Below are 26,807 nucleotides of genomic sequence, written 5' to 3'. Positions count from 1 at the left end.
GAACGCTGAATTGAGGAAGAAGAGAAACAAGTAGAGAAAATAAAAAATAGTTCAGTGTAAGGGCGTATTTGGGTGGACATCACAGCTCCATACAACTTACAAAAGTCCAAAATTATGGTTAGTATAACCTCAAAATGTGTGTATCAGCTCGTGAGACTCACATGTTGCATAATAGCATTCTAATACCTTCCCTCAATCCCATGAATGAATATGAAGCATTCCTAGCCTGGACACCAGAGCTTGATGTTGGACTCTCCGAGGGGCTTTGGTTAGGAGATCAATCAATTTTTGCTTGGTGGGAATGTCAATGAGTTTGGACTCAATGTTTTCATACAATTAAGTGGTGATTGATCTCAATGTTTGAGGTCCGGTAATTCTGAATAGGACCATGGACCAAACTGATCACATATTTTTTCGCACTAGAGGGTTGCAGGTTGCTAATGACATCTAATTATTAAATTAAATCATGAATAGTCTATGTTCATTGGTATTAAAAGTTTTATATGTGTTATTGAGCTTAAAATGGATAAATATATTTTTATACTGATATTTCAATTTTTTGTATTTTTCACATTTTTTGGATTTCGCAACATCGCATTCTCAAACAAAATACTTTTTAAAGTCAATAATATTTTCGAGAATTTTATAAATTCATAAATATATTATTTTAATTTTGGAAAATATATATTAATATTATTTTCTTTGTAATTATTAAAGGATTTTATGGTTTTATATCCCTCCGCCATGTGTCACCACTCGATTAACTCAAATAGCAACCAATCAATTATTTTTCCTAATGATTAATGCCACTAATCAATGGGATAATGTGACATTAGGAGAATCATTAGTTAGCGACTTCTTAAAATTTTAATACACAGTGATGTGGACTAGAGAAAAAAATAGGGTTAAAATCCCATGGAATGTTATGATATAGATGGAGGGACACGGCAGCAGGATAAATTTCAGGGATTTTGACTACAACCAATGCTCTGTAAGTGAAAATAATGGTGTGCAAACTTTTTGTCACTGGGGTGAAAGGATAAAATGTGTTGACATGGTGTGCGCTGATGCAATGCCTCACCAGCTATTGAATGCATTAATTATGACACATGTTTTTTTATTGCGACACAAGCTATGTAGCCTGATATCATTGGATGAAATCCAAAAATGTGTAGACATGTCCAATGTCACAGATTATATATTTATCTATGGTTAATTATTTGTTTTATTTAGTGCAAGATAGGTGGCACTTTCTGAGCCATAGATTGAGGACGACCTAAAAAACATGGGTAAATGATTGGCAAAGAATGTTCAAGGTTTATAAGGATGCACAACCTTAATAGAGATGCAGTGGCAGCACTAACAAGAAGATAGAGTATTTACATAAAATCAATCATTAGGATTGTTTGGAATTTGAACCTTGATGTCTGATGATCCAATAGGCTGATCTAGCTGACATTTGAGGGAATATTTTTCTTTCTATCCTCTATCCATCCATATCCTCCAATCTATAAGTAGAGGCACCTAACAGTGTAGAATGTGCATTGAACTTTCTTTCTAGAAATGCAGGCTCTTTGAGAGAAAGAGAGAGAGAGGGAGGGAGGGAGATTGAGAGAGACCAAGAGAGAGAAAGAGTCACAGAGAGATTCAGTGAGAGAGAGCAAGGGAGATTGAGAGAGACCAAGAGAGAGCCACAGAGAGAATTAGAGAGAGAGAGAGAGAGCAAGTGAGATTGAGAGAGACCAAGAGAGAGCCACAGAGAGAATTAGAGAGAGAGAGAGAGCAAGTGAGATTGAGAGAGGCCAAGAGAGAGTCAGTGAGAGAGAGCAAGGAAGATTGAGAGAGACCAAGAGAGAGCCACAGAGAGAATTAGAGAGAGAGAGAGAGCAAGGAGATTGTGAGAGACCAAGAGAGAGTCACATAGAGAATCAGAGAGAGTCAGAGAGAGAGAGAGAGCAAGGGAGATTGAGAGAGACCAAGAAAGAGTTACATAGAGAATCAGAGAGAGAGTCACAGAGAGAGAGAGCAAGGGAGATTGAGAGAGACCAAGAGAGAGTCACATAGAGAATCAGAGAGAGAGAGAGGGAGATTGAGAGAGACCGAGAGTCAGATGGAGAGAGAGATTGAGAGAAACCAAGAGAGAGTCAGAGAGAGAGAGGGAGGGAGAGACACCAAGAGAGAGTCACAGAGAAAGTCACAGAGAGAGAGAGTGAGAGGGAGAGAGAGAGAGACAGAGAGAGAGAGACCAAGAGAGAGTCACAGAGAGAGTCAGAGAGAGAGAGAGACCAAGAGAGAGTCACAGAGAGAGAGAGAGAGACCAAGAGAGAGTCACAGAGAGAGAGAGAGAGACCAAGAGAGAGTCACAGAGAGAGAGAGAGAGACCAAGAGAGAGTCACAGAGAGAGAGAGAGAGAGAGAGAGAGAGAGAGAGAGAGAGAGAGAGAGAGAGAGAGAGAGAGAGAGAGAGAGAGACCAAGAGAGAGACACAGAGAGAGAGAGAGAGACCAAGAGAGAGTCACAGAGAGAGAGAGACCATGAGAGAGTCAGAGAGAGAGAGAGAGACCAAGAGAGAGTCAGAGAGAGAAAGACCAAGAGAGAGTCACAGAGAGAGTCAGAGAGAGAGAGAGACCAAGAGAGAGTCACAGAGAGAGAGAGAGAGACCAAGAGAGAGTCACAGAGAGAGTCAGAGAGAGAGACCAAGAGAGAGTCACAGAGAGACTCAGAGAGAGAGAGAGAGAGGCTATTCTTGGTGTCATGGATGATTGAGGATAAGAAACAGATAAGAGGATCAGCTCACCTGCATTGTCAAATTTCCCTGGTCCATGGCGAAGATAAGGACCTAGGTTTAATTTACTTACCTTTCATTATTTTATCTTCATCATCCATATTTAGGTTGGATCAATGTCTTAACTTCTCCACATCACTTCCCATCATATGGAACATCTCTTATGCCTTTCCATATCACTTTGTTTCATCATCGCACCATCAATAAACATTCATAAATATTTGCATCAATTTATACATGCACTCTTACCCGTATCTCTTTATCCCCCTTCTCATTTCATCATCATTCCTTCACTCCACCCTCATCTTCATTCTCATTCACTCTCTACACCCCTATCTTCCACATTCGATATTTCATTGCAATATTCACAATAGCTCTATTAATATTATCTATCATCTTCCAACCATAGCATTTTGTTCATCTCACTTTCTTGTATTATATGAGTCTTAAATTCCTAGTCGTCATTCCCTATGGAGATGATCGTTATTCCTCACAGGCTAGATGTATCTCAATGAATCAAACTTTTATTAGTAATATTGATTACACTCTAAAACCAAAGACAACACAATTTTTACCCTGAAATTTGATTTTATCAGTTGTGTTAGAGAGAAAACCAACTCTTGGAGGATGCCTTGAATTCAAAGTGCTTCACACATGCCCTAACTGACAGCTCAAATTCAGCTTCGGTACTGTATGTGGAAACAATTGATTGCTTCTTGCTGTGCCAGGTGGCCAAGTTGCCTCACAGAAGAGAGAAATACTCAATCGTAGACTAATGATTGATATGGAATCCATCATAATAAAAGTCAGTATAAACTTTGAGACTCAAGAGCGCACCTTGGAAAAAATGTGAGGTCAAGACCTATGGTCCCTTTCATGTAACATAGAATCTGGTAGTAAGCTTACAAATGAGACACCTTAGGATGACATATAAAATGTCTAAGTACATTCATGAAGTAAGAAACGAGTCTTCCAATAAAGCATTGGTGAGTTCATGTTGCCAGATTACTTATTGCCTTATTTAAGTTTAAGGTTTTCTTACATTAGAGTAAACATAGGTTGGTAATAGAGATATCCAGTTTCATTGGGAAGATCAAATCTATATTTCTTCTGGGACAATGCAATATAACAAGAGGAACAATCCACCTCAATTCAAAACGGTCTAAAATAGTATCTGAGTGGGCCTAAAATTTTAATGTCAAAATGATAACTTAGTTACCTACTTATGGTAGGAATGCACTTGGTAAAGTTTCTGGTTATAATAATATCATCAGCGTGAACCATGAGAATGTGAATGTGATATGGAGTCAACAGTTGATAGAAAAGGGTATCATCACCGTTGCAATGCTGATACCCAAGATGATTCATGGCATGAGTTAACCGCTCAAAGTAGACATGGGAATATTATTTTAGTTGATAAAGAGCCTTTTGAAGTCATTGATCATAGTATGCATTAGCTGCCATTGGATTCACCAGCATAGGTGCCACATACTTGACATGGTCAGAGCCCACATAAGATTCACCAGTCATGGGTAGTATTGAGCCCAACAACCAAGTAAAGAGGATATCCTCTTTACAACACCATTTGATATACTTTGAGTAATGCTCTATAGGAGGATCATCGATCAGATGGTATAATTAGGCCCAAGGACAAAGTCTACGTTGACTGTATTTTGTCCACTGCTAAAGGTTTGACCTGTGAATAAGTTGTGTGGGGAAGGTGCGGTGTAACACTTCTCCCACATAGACATGAGTGTAGCTCCCATATCAGCACTAAAACTTGCTTCCATTTTAGCAATACATATAGGGAAATATTTCTGGGAGAGAATAAATGTTTAGAAATAGATAAGGAAGTAAACAAAATCCAATTCAACAAGGTAGAAGCATGCTGCAGTAGTACTCAGGAAGCAGGTGTTCCAACTCTTACCAGAACACGGCTCGGCCACTCAGCTAAGGTGCAACAGCCAAAGAAGCAGATACATGCATGCATTTGGACTCCGGCATCAAGATTAGGGTAGGCCAGGCAAGGAAGAGTGGAGACAAGAGGACAATTCAGCAGAGAATAGGCAGATCGCCCGCAGAGAACCAACATACAAGATTGGTGTGAATCAATGAAGACGAGAGGCAGGTAAAGCAGATAAAAGTGGCTCATTTGTACAGGAGCATATTGAGCTGGATTAGTCACATCACAATACCCGAGTTAAAGGGTCCGTAATAACAGCTGGTACAACCTCAAATTGTGTGCAGATTGGAGTACTAACGCATAATATTATCAGATGCTATATCTGCTGGCATCGGAAAGGATACAAATAAACGCTCTATCCTTTTGCATAACTACCACAGACACAAAATTTTGTAAGCCCTCCAATATTAGATTAACTGTCAGCAGAAGGGGAAAACCAGGGGTGGGGAGAGAAGGCCTCGTTTCCTAAGGCTGCCCTTGTTGTCTGGGCTGGCCATAGCCTTGAGGGTTTTGAGCGGTGCTTTGAAGGCCAGCCATGCTGGGCTGAAGGCCCTGCGCATTCATCCCTTGCATCCCTGGCTGAAGACTCTGATGGCCCATGTTCATCCCCTGCTGCTGCTGGACTCCCACAACACCACTGGGGTTTGACCCACCCATGCTATACACAGCTGCAAAGAATTACATTTTAGTACCCACCAAACTGTATAACCATTAATCATTACATCCAAGATCATCCGCTGAGCATGGCTGACCTGTGTGAACGGACTATTGACAGAAGTGGAATGATGAGAAGTTACTATTTCTTTGGTTGCGTTGGAAATTATTCAGTTTATACCGGGTTCTATGTGAGACGGATATATTTAAGGGAATAATATTGAAAGTTTGCTAAGATAGGTGCGTTTGGAGATTAACCCAAGAGTACGAGCAGAAAAAAAATTCGGAGAGAAATAATGTTGGGAGATAGACCTAAAATAGAAGTTTCAATGCGGAAGAAAAAAATGGAAAAGTACAGAGCTGTATCACATACTTTGGTCGCCTAACATTTGGGACTGGAGATTCCGCTGAGAAAGACCGCTGGAGAGGCCATACTGCGACCATAAAGTTATTAATTCCCACAGCCCCAAAAAATAAAATGCAGAAGATGATAAATTATCAAAAAAAAATCTGACGATGGGTGAACAGCTCTGGTGGAGAGCATATATATTTCTTATTTCCAAATTTAAAAATAAAAGAATGTAGAAAAGGAAGTGGCCCACTGAAATAGGCCAGGCCAAGACTTGTGAGGTGACAGAGCAGCCCATCACCGTAAACACAGGGACTTGTCAGAAGATACAAATAAATATCAGATGGGCATCAGCGGAAGATACAAATAAATGTCAGATGGGCATCTGATGGACGTGATAGTCATCTTCAAGCGCTCTAGGGCTGCTATACTCTAGCTCAAGCTTTGTGTAGGATTTAGACTGATCATTACCACTGGCATAATCGAATGAAAAGGGCGATGCTTCGGCAGGGAAACTCGACCGGAGTCTGTTACAAAAAATGCACCAGATATGTTCATCCAGAGCCTAGATCAGCTTCTAAGACAAATTGAGGTGGTTAGGGTCCATAAAATATTATCCAGGCAGAAGAGTACACAGAGAACCAAACATTGTGGCAAGCCAGGGTATTGCTCGACGTACACAGAGAACCAAACATTGTGGCAAGCCAGGGTATTGCTCGACGGCCTGATGATCTGCAGACGGGGGGGGGAGGATAGTGTTACATTGCAGAGTTAAAAGTGTCAGTCCATACTTGGTTACAGGGTTTTATGTAAAGTTGTAATACCTATTCACCAATTTGAGGCAGGTAAAATGCTAATAAAGGTGAGCAATTCTTAGGGTTCATTTTGAGCAACCAGAGCAGCAGTCTTCTCCCATCGCCATGCCTCCTCTCTCCACCAATCCCCCCAAATCAACAAATAGAATGATGTTTCTCTTCCAACACGAATATTTCTGTTTTTTTCTATACTTGGTCACACTAATCCATCTCTCATAGCTATCCTCTCCATCTAAATTCAAATCTGGGTCTTTAACAAAATCATAGCGGTTTCACGAAACTCTCTGCATCTTAAGTTTGTGGGTGACATATCCACGAAACAAACTAATCCGTCAAGATTTTTCAAAGAGTTCCACTGGACATTTGTCAAGGCACAATCATCCGATGGAAAAAATGCTATTGTTGGGATGCAGAGTTACTCATACATTTAGATAGGTATCCACTATAGCTCACTCAGCTGACTCTAGATGTTGATTGCATGTATCAGTTCTTATGAACTGAAGATCAACTCTCATTCCATCACTAGACAGTCTTAAAATGCTACTCTATATCTACCTCTGTGGAGTTCTACATAAATAGTGTAGGTAGGGAGGGAATATAAATAGAGAATAGAAAGAAGAAGAGAGAAAAAGAGAGAGAAAAAGAGAGAGAGAGAGAGAGAGAGAGGGAGAGAGAGATGGGAACAAAAAGAGAGCAAGGCGAGGCAGAACCCTATGCCCTGGGAGTCAGGGTAAGACCAATAAAACTGAAACCCTATTGACAGACGCAATAACAGTGAGAAGGGCTTCAGAGACTTATGCAGGGATATGAAAATTACATGAAAGACTCCACTTCCAACGAAGAGATTTACAAGAAATACTTCCCAGTGTTGTGGTGACGAAAGAAGCGTCAGCAGAATAGTGAATCAGGTGCATTATGGCCATTATCACTAGTTCATCTCGCTGTTCTTGCCAAAGTTTTCAGACAGATCCAAAACTTTAAGAAAAAAAGCCATTACTGGAAATAGTTGTTTCTTAAATGGGCATGACACGATTCTTGACCTGGAAGCCATATAGGAAGAGAGGGAACCTTCCGAAAACACTGTTCAACTTTTTGTTAGAGTACTCCCATATGAGAGCATAAATGGGCATAAGTACAAGAACCCATAAAGGGCCCTAATGAGATTCTCATTCATGGATCTCAGGAGGAGGCTCATACAATATAAAGCAAGAACTATACTAAATAAAGAAATACAAGAAATATTTGACATCTAGTAGAATACCTGTGTTCTCTGCAGAAGAGACTGGGATGGAATAGAAGCTGACATATTTGACATCTGGAAGTAATAGATAAAATATAACAGTAATGACTAAAAGAAACTAATAGCCAGCCGGAGTAAATCCAAAAAATATCTAACCATCTGCGGATGTTGAGGTGATTGCACTGCATTGAATAGGTTGGTATTTGCTGGCCCAGAAAATTGACCCAAATGGCTTCTTAGCTGATTACCCTGGCCAATTTGACTTTGTGATGCCATGTTATGCTGAATGTGCCCAGATTGAATCGGCCTGTTTTGGAATTGTGGCTGTCCTAGTGGCTGAGGATACTGCATCTGATGCTGGCTCGGTAGCTGGACGAAAATTGTAAATATTTTGAAAATCAGTCATTCAACAATTACCTGAACACATTAAAAATAAAGTTAATTAAAGACCAGACAGGACGTACTGTCTGGAATTTTTGCTGTCCCTGTCCCTGTAGATCATGAAACTGCGTGGTACTCTGGAAATAACAAATAATTAAACAGAATAAAACCGCAAGACAAACTAATCATTTTTTTGAAAATTGAATAAATAAAAAAATTAAATTCTTACCTGCCCTAGCACACTTGATATGGGAGACTGTCTCAATTGTTGCTGGGCAAGGAGCTGTTGCTGGTGCTGAGGTAGTTGTACTATCTTTTGTCTTTGCTGTTGTTGTGGCGTTTGCTGCAGTGGTGAAGGTATATTCATAATGCTTGACGACGATCGAGGCGAGTTAACTTGTGCAGGAGGTGGAGTCGATGCATTTTCAAACGAAGTAACCCCAGGCGACTGGACAGATCTCCCCATGAATTGTGTTCCTGAAACCTACATTTAAACTTAGTTCTTCAATTAAGATGTCATCTGTACGGGCAACTGGTAACCATGTCAAAGTTACATTGAAAAGGGAAGGTCAAGGAGAGACTAGAGTGAAGAATAAAATGTTAAGAAATAAATATAACAAAAAATTGTAGTTCCCAATACATTAGGTCTGTGAGGCTGATAAGAATCTTCCACGAGTATACCAAACCAAGAAAAGGAGAAGAGGAAATTCACATCTCGCCACACATGCGGGATGAGTCACACGTGGGACAATTTGAATAAAAGAGCGGGAACGGAGCGGGAAGCAGAGGACTATAAATAAAGAGAGAAAGGGAGCAGAAGGAGGCGTCAACTGTGGACTTCGTTCGATCGTCAGGAGATCCTCCTCGCGTGGTGTTGCCGATCCGGCGAGATCGTTGTCTGATCCAGGGAGCGATATTATTCTTTCATACTATCTGATGTTCGCCACGATCTTCTCTTGCTATTCTTTGTTCAAAACTCTCGACCGTTGTTACACAAGTGTTTTTCATTTGGAAGATCCTTCCTTATTTCTAGTATTCTCTGAGACGTCCGTATATAAGATCCAGTCATACTCTTAAGGATCTTAACAGAGGCAGGGTAAAAAAAAGGTACTTATTGTCGGAACCAAATAAGACATTCCTTTCATTGAACGTGAAGTCCCAGTATACATACTGGGTTACAATACAATCGGGTCTGGAAGACACAATACGGCAGATCTGATAAGAATCAGATCTCATTAGCGCATAATTACAAGACGGCAAGATCCATAGTTTTAAGAGGGAGAAAAATCAAAGCAAGAAGACGGGCCTGCATCTTCCGACACTTATTATATATACCGTTACATGCCCCACATAACATGCAAGCGACTCAATGATTTCTTCAATAAATCAAACTTTTGGTATAAAAATAAGCAAAAGTCAGACCAGACTAGACTTTATTTGGCTCGAAACTAGGAACCACAATATCAGATCTTCTGTGATCTTTATGTACCGATCAATATGGACCTTCTTGACGGGCATAACAGCGATGCAATGGAAGAACACACTTTTCCAAGCGTTCTTGCTTTAAAACTTACATCTCACTGATTTCGACAATATATGGGCTACCCTCCATAAGTCTTGAAAATCAGAGAGGTACAGTCAAAAGGAATGAGACATTCGATGCAGCCATCATAAATGTACGTACACCTCACATTCCTTTGAGTTGTATATAGAATAATATTTATCATCCGGAGTAACATATTAGACGACACGATTAGAACTCACCTGCATCACCCCTCCCTGAGAGTTAATGCTCCCAGGGTTGAGGGAAGACTGTGAACTCCTCAGGTTAGCACCTGCATAAGGGATACATGATCATAAAACTAAAATTTAATAGGTGGAAAAATTGAAATAAACAAAGACGAAGAAGGGCATAAAGAGAAATGAGGGCCCCTCTTATTCGAGCTGCTAAATAAAGAAATGACAGATGAATAACATTTAATTGAACAGAGAAATCAAGAGAAGTATTGGTATGTTTACCAGCTGCATCTCCGAAGCCATGTGATCCATCAGTACTGGGAAATACATCCATTAAATGCAAAGGCAATGATGATGAAGGCTGCCTCTGATCAGCAGGTAAGCGTAAACCTTCAAATCAAATGTGTTATCAATCAATTACTGTGCTTCGTTCCACGTTGTTAGAGTCCTGATGAGATAACTGATTCTTGAAATCGTAGGGTTATATATACCCCCTTGTAAGGTCATTAGAGGGACTTTTGATGAATGATTACCCTGTGGTTTCTTGACACGAGTAGCTGTATTCGGCTTTCATGAGGGCAAGAACTCCCGATTCGAGGTTCTTGAGAGTTTGTTCTCCTATCACTCTCTCTTCTTTTCTCTTACCTCTTCCATCTCTCCTATTCTCCTCTCTATCCCTCGTCCTGTTTCTTGATTTTGTTAGATCTCTATAGTGATGGCCTTGGCAAATCTTGGAGCGTCGCCTGATGCAGCTTCTGCAGATGACGTGTTGGCGGCGTATCTTGGATCAGCAGTGGATGGAACTGCCGATATGACAGAAACGGCAGCGATCGCTGATATCTTCTTTTCCTTCTTGATTGGTTGAGGTTGACAGTAGATTTGCTTCAATTCCAACAACTGCTCTACATTTTGCAGACTTCGCCGGATGCTGGCATATGAATCCAACTCTGTTGCCACAGGTTGCAAGAACTTCGGCTCTGATACCAATGTTACAATCCCCATGGAGATCTAACAACAATCAAGAAATGGAAGAGGGATAGAGAGGAGAATAGGAGAGATGGAAGAGGTAAGAGAAACGAAGAGAGAGCGATAGGAGAACAAACTCTCAAGAACCTCCGAATCGGGAGTTCTTGCCTTCATTAAAGCCGAATACAGCTACTCGTGCCAAGAAAGTACAGGGTAATCATTCATCAAAAGTTCCTCTAATGACCTTACAAGGGGGTATATATAACCCTATGACTTCAAGAATCAGTTATCTCATCAGGACTCTAACACACGTACATGGCAAAGTCAACAAAGCGTTTGAAATGTGTAGGGATGAACAGAGGCACCTTCACCATAATTTACAGCTGCTCGAAGTACATTTTCTTGCTCTTGGATTTTAGCAGCTTGAGCCTTGTCCAGGGTTGGAATTAGTGTTGATGATTGACGTGAGCCTAAGCCAAAGGACTTGCGTGCATCAGATATTACTTTTTCAGCACTTTCACATGCTGCGCCAATCATGTCGATTCTAGCCTGAGTACTACAAAAGAAGTTGAGCATGAGAGGATGGAAAAGGGGTAGATACAGGAAGAGAAACAGAGAGGCTTTATGAAAAACCGGCCTAAATAGCTTTACAGAACCTTCAACTTTTCGATCTGCATAGGTATTGGAAGGCCTTGCATTCCATACAATAACTGCTCTTTCTTGGTGTTATCTTCAACTTCCATCTCGGGTAATAACTTGGAGGAAATCATGACAGGAAGAACTATTCAAACAGTAAAAAGATAAGGATCAAGACTCAAGGTAAAACCGTTGAGCAAGAGACGTCAAGAATCACGAGAAGGACATACTTGTTGCATTATCTGCATTAACATTCTTTGGGTGCACAACAAAAGCCTTCGAGACTTTCTTGATGTCTTCCACTATGTTGAAGAGCTCTAAGTTTACCATGGAAAACTGCCCAAGAACCTCATGCCTGTAAAAGGTCACAAACTTATTACAGCTTTCGTTCTTAAATTTTTTTGTTTCTTCCAGAAAAAAATGAGGAGACAAGATAAAGTCTCTGAAAAGGAATTAAAAAAAGAGCCAAACCCATCTCCTTACACCAACATGTAATGATTTTATCAAGAATCAACATTAATGTTGATTATATTATAACCAACATGAGCATAAAATGCTTTCTAGAGCCAACACATGAACATCAAACTTTCTTCTTTCCAACAAGATTTCTAATTCATGGAAAACCTCAAGAATTATGAATTATGATATGATTTTCTTTCAAATAAATGAATTATGATATGATTTATAATTTTTACTTAAAAAAAAAGGGGATGAGTAGTCTGAAGGCCATGTGTAACAGGAAACGTTGCATGTTTTTCAATACCAAAATACTATAGGAAAAAATAAACAGAAATCGTTTACCACTATCAATTCTCATCTCTGGTTCTTAAACATGAAGAGACTTCTATGCGGATAAGTAACTTTTCTCTGTGGTTGTCCAACCGCAGTTTAAAGACAATGAGAGATTACCATTTTGGGACAGAACTGCTTCTTGCAATGATGTCAAAGTCCTCAAGAATTCTGGAAATAGCTTTATAGAGACCCTGAGCACGGGTTTTAACGGACTCCAAGTTGAGCTGCTGCTGCAAAGCTGGGTTCAGAGGCTCCACTATCTTCACAGGTGGTGGAGCACCAAGAGCACCATCCTGCATCATTTGCTGCTGCTGTTGCATTTCTGATATATTTCCCGCAATACCCCCGGCAACTTCCATGATTCAATTCTCCACAGTCACAATTATACAAGAGAACTGCAAGAAATGGTGAGAAAAGATAACTCCAAAGGGCAACTTGACGATATCCAAGAGGACAGCATTTATACAACAAAACTTTACTTGAGATGCAGAGGCAACATTTGAGAACCCACTATGCATATATAGGAAGGACAATAAAATATTCGAAATTCCAACACTAATAATCCAGAGAAACGGAATACAAAGACATTCAAAAATGTTCATCACTATTTTCCACACGAATCCAAAGGACCAATTTCCACAACCCTTGATGACTTTAATGGATGCTATCAGTATTCAGTTTCTCATCACACCAGGGCCATGAATAAAGCTAACCGTAAAAATTAAGCATGGCTGTTCAAATTTCTTCCCAAGTTTTTTTTCAAATACTATGTGATGAAAGTGTTAGGAGTCATCAAAATCTTGATCCTACTGCATTACATCCAAAAAGAGCAGATCCTAAAAAGGGGGTCGCGCTCCACAGAGTAAAACGAGAACAATAACTTCGGAAAAAAAAACAAAATAACTGGAAACAAGATCTAATGTTTCATTCGGCAAGACGGCGAAAGACAGCAGAATGTCAAACATAAAATGATATCAGAGCCAAAAAAATTACTTATCATTACTAGTCTGATTAAGAGAGGCAAAAAATAGGCGTAAAGAGTTTAAGCGATTCAATATCGTATACATTAGCTGTTCAAACAGAATAAAGATTTGTTCTCACCAGGTTTCCGAAGTGCTTGCAAGGGCAAAGAACAAGAAAATCCCCAGAAGTAATTTTCAGCGGCGAAACGAGCTGCTCTCCTAAATCAACACAAACACAAGCAGAGACAAAACTGCGGGGCGGTTTTTGGGCGGAAATGCGAACCTTCCACAGATGAAAACCGCCCGTATTGGCTAGGATTATATTATGTTAGTAGACCAATTATTAAAAAGTGTAATGTGTTGAATTTATTATCTAAAGTCTCGTAGGCTTATATGTATTTGGTACAGTTAGATTGAATCGAATTTTTAAAATCTGAATGTAAACTAATATTTATTTAATATTAAATACTGGGTGGTGTTTAAATAACTGTTAATCCTGTTTGATGAATTCAAGAGATAATAAAACATGATTCTGATATGAAAAATAATGAAGACAACATTCGTATAATAATTTAATAGACATGATGTAAGTTGAATCTTTTTACTTTGTGATTGATTTCACTTTACATTATAAAAAAACTCGTAGGTGAATCAATCACAAAGAATGGTTGAAAAAGTTATCTACTGTGGGTGAATTTAGGAAATACGTAGAACTTAAGTGATGAAAATTTAAAAATAAATTCAAAGAACTTTCATAATCACTGAACTCATATAAAATATATTCTTAAAGCATTTGAGACTAATATATTTAATGCATTTTAAATTAGTGTTGTGCATAATAACAGCAATTTTAATTCAATTTTTCATTTACGGGATCGTGTTAAATACCTTGAGAAAAATGGAGTGTAAATACCAATGAATCGAGGCTTTTGGTAAAGTCTACCATCAAATAGTCGAGTACATAATTAGTGAAATAGCTTTGAGAAAAAAACTAATAATTTTCAAGTTAATCGACAATTATGTCCTCATCGTTATCCTTACTAAGAAAGTTTCATTAATAGCGCACTTTGCTCCCACTGGCATTCCAGTGTAGCTAGAAGATTGATGCCTCCGTCGTCAACCTGGACCATTTGTAGGTTATAACACCATGACTGGTGGAGAAGAATTTCTCAGAGGGTGCACTAGTCACACCAATAGGAATTAATTGTCCATCCTCATTAACAATAGATACAACTGTTCTCTTGTCCTCTTCAACCACTATAACAATGTTTCTTACTTGATTGGAGGTGAGCTGTTGTGCACATATAGCTCGTGTTGGGATCCATGATTGGCATTTTCTTATTCCAAGGTAACTTCACACCAAGTATCTAGATAGAACCGCTGAAGACTTCTAAGCTGGATATAAACCCCTAGAATGAACTTCGCCAATACCATTCTCTTTTATGGTGACACTAAACATACTAACAATGTGCGAACACTTGTACGCGTGGTCAATTAACCACAAGGAGGGATCACAACTTCACCAATGTCATGATGGATATTATGTGGCCTTCAAGCCAATCTCACCCCCATGTTTTGTTTAAGTTCATTGAAAGAAACATTTATAAATTATTATTCCAGAGCAATGTTTCTAATGAGGTCAATGAATATGTGCAATGAATAGTGAATTATGATACAATTATAATATAATGATCACTAGTATTTAAACATGTATAATAAATATTACTATTCAATGGATTGCTGAGATGGACGTCAAATTATCTAGATAAAATAACACTATTGATCATACTTATACGATAATTATGGCTGATCCTGTAGCCGTTAGTGTAGAGACACTAAGGGTGCTCTTTAGAGAAAGGGTTCACTGAATTGATCTTTATGAATCCCTGAATGGTATTATATCTAAAATTCAATCAGGTTGATTTATATCACGGTTGTATAAGTGATTTGTTGATATGGATGGACATATTTTGATTACACCTCATAAGTCTCTATTCATGGAATTCGAATAAGTCTTACCTCATATATAATAAAATGTACACGTAGATGATTGAGTGGTCAAGACAGGATCGTCCACCCTTGGTATAGGAGGAGATTGACTCAAGGATGATGATGCAGTTAAATCCTTGGCCAGGGTAGTGAGGATATTAGAGAATATGTTCTCTAATGATCCACATTACACGCCAATACAAACTAAAAGGATAGATTGGGTTTGATGATTAACCATGCTCTAAGTCATTTGAGAGTGTTACAAGGACAAAGGAGTGTATGTTTACAAACTGATGATTTAAAGGTTCCATGAGAGAGTTCACTTGATACTATGTATCTTCTAGAGCATGAGGTGTAGCTTTGCACCCCACGGGCTTGAAACATGACCTATTGATTTGGTTAAAATGATCCCTATTTAATTAGTATATATCTTGATGAATTTAATCAATGAGTTTGGCTAATAATAATAATTGGGCCATTAAAGTTAGTAAATAGAATGATACATGAACCTAGAGGATCACATATAATAATATAGGGGCATTGGAAGACATACTTTATTGAATAGGTTTCTATGAAAAATGTTAAGTACAATTAGGGAGGGCCACCCGATTTTAGGCACCTTGGGCAGCTAGAGCTGAGCGCCTCCCTTTTTCTTCCTTCTCAATTTCTCCCTCCAATTAGGAAGAGTGTCTTCATAGTGAGAAGATGTACAAGAGTTTCAAAAAGAGTTGAAAAAGAAGTGGAGATCCAAGGGCACCTTGGTCGTGTTGATATTCCTAGAGGGCGGACATGTGAACTACTTCAGAATACTCTCCACGGGACCAAGTCAAGGGTGGAACAAGTTCTTGATGAGGTACACAAAGTTTTGTTTGTTTTAGAGATCATTTTGGAATCCATTTCAGCTTCAAATGCTTAAAAAATTATTTTCTCTCTTTCAATCAAGCCCCCAGAACCCAAGATGCCAAAGGCTTAGTTTTTCATGAGATTTGACACAAACTTACCCTCTTCTTCTTTGTGCTTGCAAGACAAGGGTTATAGATGGAGGTCCATTGTTAAATTGGGATAAAACAATTTACATAAAAAGGATTGAGTGTATGGTACATTTCATGAGAATGTCTAAATGACTCATTTTTTGTTTGACGATGACAATAAATTCATTTTCTATTTGTGCTTTTGATTAACAAGGGATGATAATAGCCTTCTCAAGGAATTGTAATATTTTAGTCATTCATTTATCAGTTTGAATTTCTCTTTAATTAACAATAGTTTCTTTTGCATCTGCAACACCGTTATGTCAAGAAAATATTTCTTATCAATGTTGCAACCTCCATATATATGTGCAATTTTTCTTTGGTTGGAAATCTAAGGGAAACTTCTTATGTTTGGTCAGCCCAAAATGATTTCTTAATTTTTCTTATCATTCTTCTCATGGCATCAATCCACGTAGCCCTAATTATCTACCTAAGTTAGAAAACAACATCCCCCTAGAGATGAACTGTGGTCATTCTCTATTTCTATATCACCTCTATCATTCAACCCATCAGCATTAGGGTCATCAATAATGATTTTCTCTCATGACACTTTTGTTGGGTTCTAGAGGCCTTGACATTGATGAATAAAGCAAAATATTCTACAGTGAAAGCCTTGAACAGAATCAAATGGCATCAACAAAACCATGAAACGATGTACCTTTCCACGGATCGCATCCGTGATTTCTTGGATCCTGGAGTGAGACGAATCAAGATGCTCATGTGTGCAGCCTCTAGACATATCCACGTGATCCTCGGCACGTCGAATCTCCTCCTTCTCCTTCACGAGCCCCGTTTTACCTCCACCGTTGTCGTTACGTCGTTCCGATCGCATCGGGCATGGAGAGGGGGTGTGGGGAGAGTGGAGAAGAAGCGGAAGGCCCCTGAATAATTCTGGCCTGGGTGAATTTTGTTCAGGGCCTTCCTCTATTTATACTAAGTGGGTATTTTTCATAAAACCCCTAGAACTTAAGTATATCTTCCGACGTCCAAAAGACCATTTGCATGTGACCCTCTAGGCCCATGTATCAATCTAGTTAACGACTCCAGCGGCCCAATAACCTTTATTGGCCTTCTAAATTAATTAACTATATCATCATATAGATTAATTAATGTCAGATCGATTTAACCCAATCGATCGAGTCTCCGACATGTGGGGTGCCAACCTACACCTCGTGTCCTAGAAGATACAAAGGAGTGTGTATCGACTCACTCATAGAACTTGTTCGTCATCAGTTAACGTGCATGTATAATCCCTCATCCACTTGACGCTCCTTGGATGACTTAGGGTAAAGGTCAACTGTCAAACCCTAATCGGTCATCCGAGTTAGTACTGATGCACTCGGAAATCATCATAGAACTCTTCTCTGATATCTCACTGCCTTGGCCAACGATTTAATCGCATCATCTTCCTTGAGCTGTCACCTCTTATACCGAGGGTGGATGATCTCATCTTAACCACTCAATTGTCTTCGTGAACTTCTTGATGTACCCGAACTAAGACTGTTTAGAATCCCATGATTAGAGGCTCATTGGCCATAGTCAAAGTACAACCGTCCGTCCACAAGACGTCTTTGGTGTCTCAGGTCTAAGGACCACTTACACAACCGTGACATGAATCAACCCGATTGAAAATTTGGTATAATACCATTCAGGGATTCGTACGGATCAATTCAGTGAACTCTTTCCACTAAAGAGCACCCACTATCTATCCTTAGTGTCTCCACACTAATGGCTACGGGAACGGCCATACTCATCATATGGGTGAGGTTAGATAGTGCTATTCTATCCGGATACTTCGATGTCCTTCTCACGTATCCTTCAAATAAGAATGTTTAGAACACATGCTTAAAGACTAGTGATCTCCGTATTACGATCTCATCATAATTCACTAAGTCCGATCATGTATTCATGGAATTCATTATGAGCATCACATGTGCACTATAATTAATATGCTCTATTAATGAACATGGAACGAGATGTGGAATGTGTGATTGGCATGCTGGCCGCATATATTTCCATCAACCTTAAGGACAAACAGACTTCTCAACCCATCTTGGATTACAAGGTTGATGATATGTGCGCTATAGAGTATGCACCTAATGCCTCCCTGCACTATAATGTGGATCCACTATTTTTAATTATTCTTCAAGGATGATCATCATTTTCCTATTATTAAATGCATTATCAATTGATCGCTGTGCACGCATGGAATTACATGGAGACACAATTCCGTTAGTGATAGAGAATAAATAGACGATGCATTACAACAACACAACTAAAACATACCTCAAACTTGAACCCCAACTTATCCACCGTCTGAAGTATGGTCTATTTCACATACTCCTTGGCAGGGAAATTTCAATTGGTGTTGGTTAGGCACCTGCTCACATAGTTTCCACTGTGTCTAACCAATGCACATTCTCCCCAAGAGAGCAATTTTGATCTCCAAAGTCCACACATCGAGGGTAAGTGTCACAAGATCAATATTGACCAAATTTATATCTTATCAATTTCAACTCTTGGGTCGAAAGCAATCTGTCATCTCTCTTCAACTCTAATCATGCGACAATGGGATTGGGTGAAGGCCAGGTATATGCCACCTTTTCATTATTTATTATTAATTGTTAAATATTATTTTATTATACACAACAAAAATTGATTCAAAGACTAGGGATGACATCTCTATGGATGACAGTAAGGCTTCCTATCATTAAAAACCATCACATATTTTGAATTAGTATACCAAAACAAAATTCTATTTATCAATGCAAAGTTAGCAAAGAATTAACAATATAGTATGTTCTATTACATGAAAGTGCGTCCTATCAAGTAACGTGGAGAGCTAAAGCCTCTATTAATGTGAACCATGTCTCAAGTTATTTTTTCAAGACATAAAAATATTCAGGGAGGATCCCACATAACAAAAATAAATATTTTTGGACCTCATTATTATTATGGTCTGCCTTGGTCGCTTATCGACCATCCAAAATTTTAAGGATGTCTTTGATTTTTATGCACAAAGTGATAATGTAGACATCAGAAGTGGGAAGATAATACAATTTTCAGCAGCTGGGATATTTACAAAGTAATGTCCAGGATGGAACAATTTATCAAGCATGTTGAAAAAATTTCACTTGCAATGGAAACTTGGACCACCTCCAACTGTGTTTCCATACTTGGGATCACTTTGCATTGGATTGAAGATACGTGGATACTTTGTGAATGAGTTATATGTGTGCTTGATTAATTGGTTCTCATAAAGGTGATGGGGGACCATCTCGCCACCAACACCAATGGACGCCAACAGCCACATCGAGCAGCACGAGTCGACGTCCGCGACCCGTCATTCAAGTACTCGGCTAAATGATGAGTCATCGGACGATTTATCTTCTTTTCGTATTTGCACAATTGTAGTTTTCTTTTCGGATTATGGACGGGCCTATTTGTGTTTGGGCCTCTTCCTTTGGATCATTTCTTTATTTTGTTGTTACGGGAAGGCCGCTCGTCACGAGACGATCCTTCCCCGTCATGGCCCAATTGGGCATACCCCTACCCTATATAAAGGACGGCATGCCCAAGAAGACAAGTTGGAGTTGATTTGAAAGTTGAACTCGTTTCTTCATTTTGGCTCCCCCCTCTCTATCTGGAGATAGTTTCTTTATCGTATTTAGTTTACATTGTGGGAACAACGCTCGCCACGCCTCCTGCCACGTCGAAGAGTTCGTGGGGAAACTGTCGCTAGTGCCCATCTTGTTCGTCTAGATCTTAAACAATAAACAAATTCCTTGATCTGTTATTTTTCAAGAAAGCTCTAGGATCACCCTCTTGGATCAATCTTGAAGCATCTTCTTGATCATTTTTGGAAGCTACAAACGCCGTGCCGCAACGACCCCACATCGCTGCCGCCACCAGTGGGGCCACCTCCGCCGTTGCTCTGCCTTGCCACTGATGCTGCCACCAGCGCACCTGCAATGCCATCGCCCTTGCCGACGGTGACAATAGCGCGCAAGCTCCGCCCTCCCTTCTCAACCTTGCGCACAGTGCCTGTGCACTGCCCAGCCGCATGCCACGCGCTCCGCGCAGCCCCCTTGCGCGGCTCTGCGCACCCGCGCGCTTGAGTGTGTGCTGTGTCCCGCGAACGGCCGCGCTCCTCCCCACTTGTGCGCCTCATGCCCATTAGAGTGCCCTGCATTCAACAGCACTCCTGCGCGTCGCGCCTTACACAGAGCCCCCGTGCGGCCTCACGCATCTGCGCGCCTTTGCGTGTGTCGTGCCTGCACATGCCTGCACTCAACCCCGTGCATACGCGCGCCTGCGCATGCGCTGTGCCCGCACAAGCCCACACCCAGCCTGCTGCTCTCGCACCGATTACCTACCTCGCCGGCCCCAATTGTCGTCTCGGACTAGCTTTCTAACACATCGGGCCTTAGCCCAACAGGTACATCGTCTTCCCACACTCGCAGTTACATTATTTATTACAGTGCTATTGACGTGTGTTACTATCGCCTCCAAGAGTGCAAATCATCATGTAGGATTTAGCCACCACAATTGTGTGAGGGATAGGGAATTCTTTTTGTGGTGCCACTAGTTCTAGTTGAGAAGGATTGAATACTGTTGGGTAATTAACTTTACCCCTCATTGTCGTAGACATTCAATTGGTCCAAAGGGACGTTGATTAATTCAAAGGTTCAATTGTGACCAATCAAACTCTGTCAACTTAATTTAGTGTCGAAATTAATCGTTGCTGCTGAGTAATTTTCATTAACTTTACGACTTTGCATTTCATTGATATCACATCTCCCTAGCTCGAAACCACTTCTCCTTGCATTGTAACATGTGCCGATTGATCTCGGCGAGTACATGTTACACCAAAAGTTGCATACTCCATGGAGGTATTACACATTCTGCTAAAGGCTTATAACCTCACTCACAAAGTAAGTAATTAATGATAAACTAATATGTCCAGATTCCTAAATTAACATGAATTTTCTCTTTTACGGGGGCCTGATATCAAAAGTAAAATGCCAGTAGTAATAAATCAATGGTATAAGGTTGCAAATGTCAAAGAAGGGTAGCAGCTCAAAGTTCATCAACCAATATCACACACCATGCATAGGCACATTTTCTAAATTTTGATGTGTACTGTCTTGAAGGAGCTAGGTTTTTGGGTATTTAAAAATTTCTTCATCCTAATGTTTCTTTCATAATTATTTAGTAAATAATTTGTGGGTTTCTCGTTTGATGAGGATAATGATGAAAAAAATTGCCAATAAGATTCATCTTTCCATTAAATAAGTTCTACATCAACTTCAAAAACTTTTCATTGCAGCAAAAGCTTCACTATAAATAGTTTGCCATTATTTTAGTTAACTCCATAATTTGGGCATGCAAGAGCACAAATTTAACATTAAATATGTCCCCAACTGGTGTAATTCTACAAATGAAATGATTCAAGTAGCCGTGGAGAACAGGAATGTATTAGACGAGATGGTGAGGGATAATCTGAATAAAAACAAATATAGTTACATCATCATGGATGAAGAGTAGGATCTCTTGAAAAGGTTTTCATGTGAATTTGAAGTTATTTCTTTCTTTCTTTATTTGATAGTTTATGGCTTAGTGACACCTAAATTTAGAAGGATGGTTTATATCACTTTTTTCTGGCTTCTTAATTTGATCTCTATTTTCATTTAAATAGTTTGACATGGTTGGTGGAATAAATGAAGTCAGAAACAAGGATGACAAGACTTGTAACGAGTTCACTACATGTACATTCAAAGTATTCTCAGCTGTAACTTATAAGAAGTTCATTACTAATAAGAATGATAAAATGATTTCCAAGAGTAGGCTTCATTATGATTTCGAGATTTTAAAGATTTTTTAGCCCATTTGATATTTTAAATGATTCTTATTATTTATAATTGACATAATCACATGTATAACAAATAATAAGAAGAAACTGACAGCTCAATGAACATAATACTGTAAAAAAATTGGTGAAAAAAATTAGTTCTAAAACACTATCAGATATGAATTTTTCACTAATAATAATCGATTTGCATGACAAAAAAATATTGCATTAAATTAGTGCGGGATCTAAGCAATATTTAAATGACTGCAGCTGATCCGACACTTTGCACATCATCACTGGTCAAAATGTTCAAACGTAGTGAATATTGTCGCATGATTACGATTTGAATAAAAAGATAATGTAATCCAATCAATCATTAAATGTTAAGACAATATATTTATTCCAGTATTAGAGATGTCACTTTACATGCCAAACATTTTCTCTGATACATCTGTTGAGACCAAAGGCCTTGAAACCATTATACTTAGGATAACATCCATCTAAACCGTGACCTTGAATACAATATGCAATAATCTGGATGCATGATGAAGAAAATGTTTTGATATCAAGTTGACACAACGTCACAGTTTTACGTGTATATACTATATATTGTATTTGTCACCTGAAGGTGATAGAGAAAATGGAGAAAGTAGATTGGAAATGTTTTAATTTCAAGATTTTCTCTTAAAAATTCTTTTAGATTCTCCTATGTTGGTATACATCATTTGAACCTTTGATGCAGTAAAGTCAATACTAAAGTCATTATTTGACCCTTTGTCCTCCTAGGACATCATCTTACCATTTTCATCCAGTTCAAAATACTCATCATCCTCATCGTCATTCACTGTTGTACCGGTGATTATTCTAGTCCACTTGTCATCCATGGGTGATTATGATGATGCCATAAATCATCATCATCCACGAACGCTAAGGCCAGCCCAATACAATATACACATGTCCCATCCCATCTGTCATTCTAACTATAATAGTTGCCCCTAGATCTTATTCTTAGGCCCTTTATCTTCTGTGTCTTGTCTCCATTCCCTTGCTCTGTACAAGTGGGGTTTACTCTCTGTTGGAATAAATATGTTGAGCTATTTCTTCTCCGCATAAATACCTATACCAAGTATGGCTCTTATCCTTGCATCTTACGTACTAGCCTATTCATTTATTGATTTTTCTCTCTTCATCTCGTTATATAGCTTTGACCATCGATTAATTACAATGCCATTAATTATTCAAAGTTTGAATATTTTGTTCAGTTAATAAATATTATCCGTTGAATGAATGAACGGGGGACGCATCCCATGTCCCGTTCCATGTCCCAGCCCTGGGCCGGGATAAAACGTTACGTACGTGCCGTCCCGTCCGCTGTCAGTAAATCTTCAACATCCGGACACTGAATACAGCTCAGGCAGTGGGACTCGCAGCACTAGCTAAAGGGTCTTTACCCAGAGTGGTCCCTTACCGCGTGAGAGAGCAAGATAGACTTAGAGAGAGAGTGTTTGAGAATGAGAGAGAAAGTAAGTTAGAGAGAGAATATGTTTGAAAATGAGAGAGAAAGTAAGTTAGAGAGAGAATATGTTTGAGAATGAGAGAGAAAGTAAGTTAGAGAGCGAATATGTTTGAGAATGAGAGCGAATATGTTTGAGAATGAGAGAGAAAGTAAGTTAGAGAGCGAATATGTTTGAGAATGAGAGAGAAAGTAAGTTAGAGAGAGAATGTGTTTGAGAATGAGAGAGAAAGTGAGTTGGAGAGAGAGAGAGTGTTTGAGAATGAGAGAGAGTGAGTTAGAGAGAGAATATGTTAGAGAATGAGAGAGAATATGTTTGAGAATGAGAGAGAAAGTAAGTTAGAGAGAGAATGTGTTTGAGAATGAGAGAGGGAAAGAGTGAGAAAGAGAGAAAGAGAGAGTGAGAGGGAAAGACAGGAGTGAGAGAGAATGACATGGGAGTGGCCAGTGGGAAAGACAGTGAGAGAGAATGACAGAGAGAGATGTACTATAATCGAAACGGCTGGTTAGTAATTATGCTTATAAAACTTCCCAAAGCAAATTAAAATCAGGGTTACGAGCTAAATCCGTTCTCAATAATACCCGCGGGGTATCTGACACGTATTCGTTAATCACTTTCGAATCCTTTTCAAAAACCTCCTCGGACCGCAGTTACCGTTGGGGCAGCCTCAATTACCGTCTCCGCTGGGCCGTCCGATTAGAGAATCGGACGGTCCACAAACATTCACGGGCAGAACCAAGACCAAGAAAGGCATTCAATTCAATCTGTCTTCTGGTTGTTGACTCTCTGTAACTTTTAACCCAGTTGACCGTTTCTTCACTCTCTTTTACTCTCTCTTTCTTCCTGTCTGTATTTCTCTGTCAGTCTGGTCTGCGGTTGAACACTGTTCTTCTGCCCGTTGCTATCTGTCTTTCGAGCTTTCCTCTGCCGTCTTCCTCGCCGACCAAGCGTATGAGTTTTAACACAGCGGGAGATACGCTAGTCAGCGGAGATGGGATGCGCGGCGTCGAAGCTGGAAGAAGAAGAGGCCGTAAGGCTCTGCCGGGAGAGAAGGAACTCGATCAAGCAGGCGCTCGACGAGCGGTCCAGATTCGCCGCCGGTCACGTGGCCTACATCCAGTCCCTCCGGCAGGTCTCCGACGCCCTCCGCGCCTACCTCGGCGACACAGCGAAGAGACTGAGCTCGCCGGAGACGGCGGCGCCTGCGGTCCGCTGCTTGCGCGCCGGCGGCGCCCCGGCGGCGGTCACGGCGGAGGAGGCGGCGCCGTCGCCGGAGACCGGCGCGGTCTCCGAGCACGAGGTTGGCGCGGACGGGTTCATCTTCTTCTCCCCTGCCATGGACTGGGATTTCTTCTGGAGCAGGTTTGCGGGAGACGAAGATCTCGCCGTTTTAAGGCGAATACGAGAAGCGGAAGGGATACCCGAGCTGGAAGAAGAAGAGCTGCCCGCTTCAAAGCCAGAGAGCCCCGCCATGGATTTGCCCTGCGAGCTTCCTTCGGAGGAGAAGACGCCCGGCTACACCGTTTACCTGAACAGGCGGCCGGCGAGCTTGGCGCAAGCCATGGAAGACATCGAGACCCAGTTCGCGATAATGCATGAATCCGCCCGCGAGCTGGCGTCTGTGCTGGAATCGGACGGCTGGCAGCAGCCGCGGTTGACGAAATCTCGAGCGCTGATGGCGAATCCGACGGCCGTCGTTCTCCCGGCCTCGCCCGGATCGTCGTCGTCCTCCGACGGGCAGCATCGCACCCTGGAGAGATTGTACGCGTGGGAGAAGAAGCTCTACGAGGAAGTGAAGGTGGGGAAGAGCGGTGACTACAGACGATCATTCAACCTTCTTATCTTCTGAGTTTCTTCAGGCGGGGGAGAGGATTCGGGCGGGGTACGAGAGGAGATGCGCGCAGCTGAGGAAGCAGAGCGAAGAGGGGGAGGAGCCGTCGAAGGCGGAGAAGACGAGGGCGGCGGCCCGGGAGTTGCAGGCCCGGCTGAAGGTCTCCGTTCACTCCGTGGAGGCGATCTCTGCAAGAATAGATCGGCTCCGGGACGAGGAGCTCTTCCCCCAGCTCGCGGAGCTCGTCAGAGGGTAATGGCGATCTTGATCATGATCTTGATTGATCTTGAGAGAGGGCTGATTGATGATGGGGGATTGGGCGCCAGGATGGAGAGAATGTGGGGGACGATGGCGGAGTGCCACCGGGAGCAGCAGGCGGTGATCGACGGGGCGAAGCAGCTGCTGGCGAGAGGCGGCGGCGGGGTGGGGGGGCCGGCGGAGGGGCTGGAGGCGGAGCTGAGGAGCTGGCGGCGCCGCCTGAAGATTTGGGACGAGGCGCAGAGAGGCTATCTACGTTGTCTCTCGGCGTGGGCGATACTCTGCGGCGGCGCGCCGCCGGAGACGGCGGAGGGAAGGCCGGCGGTGTTCGGGCTCTGCGCGCAGTGGAGGAGGACGCTGGAGGGGGTCAGCGCGGAGCGGGCTCTCGAGGGTTTGGACATGTTCGCAGCGGGGATCTCCGCCGTGGCGGCGCAGCGGCGGGAGGCGGCAGCGGCGGAGGAAGAGGACGCGGCGGCGAAGACGGCGGAGCTCGCCGCGAGAGTACTCTTCGCGGGGATGTCCGTCGCCGTCTCCGCTCTGGCCGAGTTCGCCGCCGCCTCTCGCGACGGCTACGGCGAGCTGCTCCAGTCGCATTGTCCAAAGGAAGACCCCGGTAGATAGAGAGATTGGTTGTTTGGGGGAAGTTATAGGAGTTTTATTTAAATTCTTTTGAAATTACGTTGCATGTTCCCGCGCTTTTACTGAAAATCTGGCTTGGGAATTCTAGGGACCTATGAATAAAAATCCCTCTCCTTCTTCTTCTTCTCGCGTCTTCCTCTTTCTCGTCTTGATTGCTCGTGAAGAGGTTCTTTCTTCTCCGAGAGATCAGGTAAGTAATCCAGGCCTCGTCTCTTTTTCTCCGACGATTGGTCTGTTTTCCCGGATCTGTCGTCTGGGGCTAAATCGGAAGATTGAGCCTCCAAAACTCAATCAGATGTCGTCTATTTCTCTCCGACAATTGATAGTTTTCTCCGATCTGTAGTCAGGATTTGAATCGGAAGACTGAGCCTCCAAAACTCACTCAGATGTCGTCTCTTTCTCTCCGACAATTGAT

General features: G+C 41.2%; 2 protein-coding genes across 3 annotated transcripts; one reads left to right on the top strand and one right to left on the bottom strand.

The window, feature by feature from the left end:
• Positions 1-5,088: 5,088 nt before the first annotated feature.
• Positions 5,089-13,581, bottom strand: MED8 (mediator subunit 8). 2 transcript variants are annotated; one of them, XM_078578111.1, is made up of 13 exons: positions 13,419-13,580; positions 12,435-12,712; positions 11,756-11,880; positions 11,546-11,670; positions 11,255-11,438; positions 10,206-10,313; positions 9,951-10,021; positions 8,416-8,670; positions 8,270-8,323; positions 7,962-8,174; positions 7,827-7,880; positions 5,775-5,835; positions 5,089-5,415 (listed from the first exon to the last, which is right to left on the bottom strand). In XM_078578111.1, the coding sequence occupies exons 2-13, from the start codon at positions 12,674-12,676 to the stop codon at positions 5,213-5,215; spliced, it is 1,695 nt and encodes a 564-aa protein (XP_078434237.1). In that variant the 5' UTR covers positions 12,677-12,712; positions 13,419-13,580; the 3' UTR covers positions 5,089-5,212. The 2 variants fall into 2 exon arrangements, with proteins under 2 accessions (XP_078434237.1, XP_078434246.1); XM_078578120.1 differs by lacking the exon at positions 7,827-7,880 and having other exon boundaries at positions 13,419-13,581.
• A 10,940-nt stretch (positions 13,582-24,521) lies between these two features.
• Positions 24,522-26,514, top strand: LOC144705433 (uncharacterized). The gene is made up of 3 exons (XM_078578104.1): positions 24,522-25,462; positions 25,524-25,747; positions 25,822-26,514. The coding sequence occupies exons 1-3, from the start codon at positions 24,656-24,658 to the stop codon at positions 26,372-26,374; spliced, it is 1,584 nt and encodes a 527-aa protein (XP_078434230.1). The 5' UTR covers positions 24,522-24,655; the 3' UTR covers positions 26,375-26,514.
• Positions 26,515-26,807: the final 293 nt, after the last annotated feature.

Source organism: Wolffia australiana, chromosome 1, assembly GCF_029677425.1.
Source record: "Wolffia australiana isolate 7733 chromosome 1, ASM2967742v1".
Lineage (NCBI taxonomy): Eukaryota > Viridiplantae > Streptophyta > Magnoliopsida > Alismatales > Araceae > Wolffia > Wolffia australiana.
Note: the sequence above shows the minus strand (reverse complement) of the source record. Positions and strands in the feature narration are given on the sequence as shown.

Bases quoted from the DNA above. Each gene is read 5' to 3' on its own strand.
- MED8 (XM_078578111.1), bottom strand. From the start codon at position 12,676: ATGGAAGTTGCCGGGGGTATTGCGGGAAATATATCAGAAATGCAACAG. The intron at 11,881-12,434 runs GTAATCTCTCAT...GACCTTTTACAG, and splicing joins AGCAGTTCTGTCCCAAAATG to GCATGAGGTTCTTGGGCAGT. The intron at 10,314-11,254 runs GTGCCTCTGTTC...TTTGATTTGAAG, and splicing joins AGCTGTAAATTATGGTGAAG to GTTTACGCTTACCTGCTGAT.
- LOC144705433 (XM_078578104.1), top strand. From the start codon at position 24,656: ATGGGATGCGCGGCGTCGAAGCTGGAAGAAGAAGAGGCCGTAAGGCTC. The intron at 25,463-25,523 runs GTGGGGAAGAGC...GAGTTTCTTCAG, and splicing joins AGCTCTACGAGGAAGTGAAG to GCGGGGGAGAGGATTCGGGC. The intron at 25,748-25,821 runs GTAATGGCGATC...ATTGGGCGCCAG, and splicing joins CTCGCGGAGCTCGTCAGAGG to GATGGAGAGAATGTGGGGGA.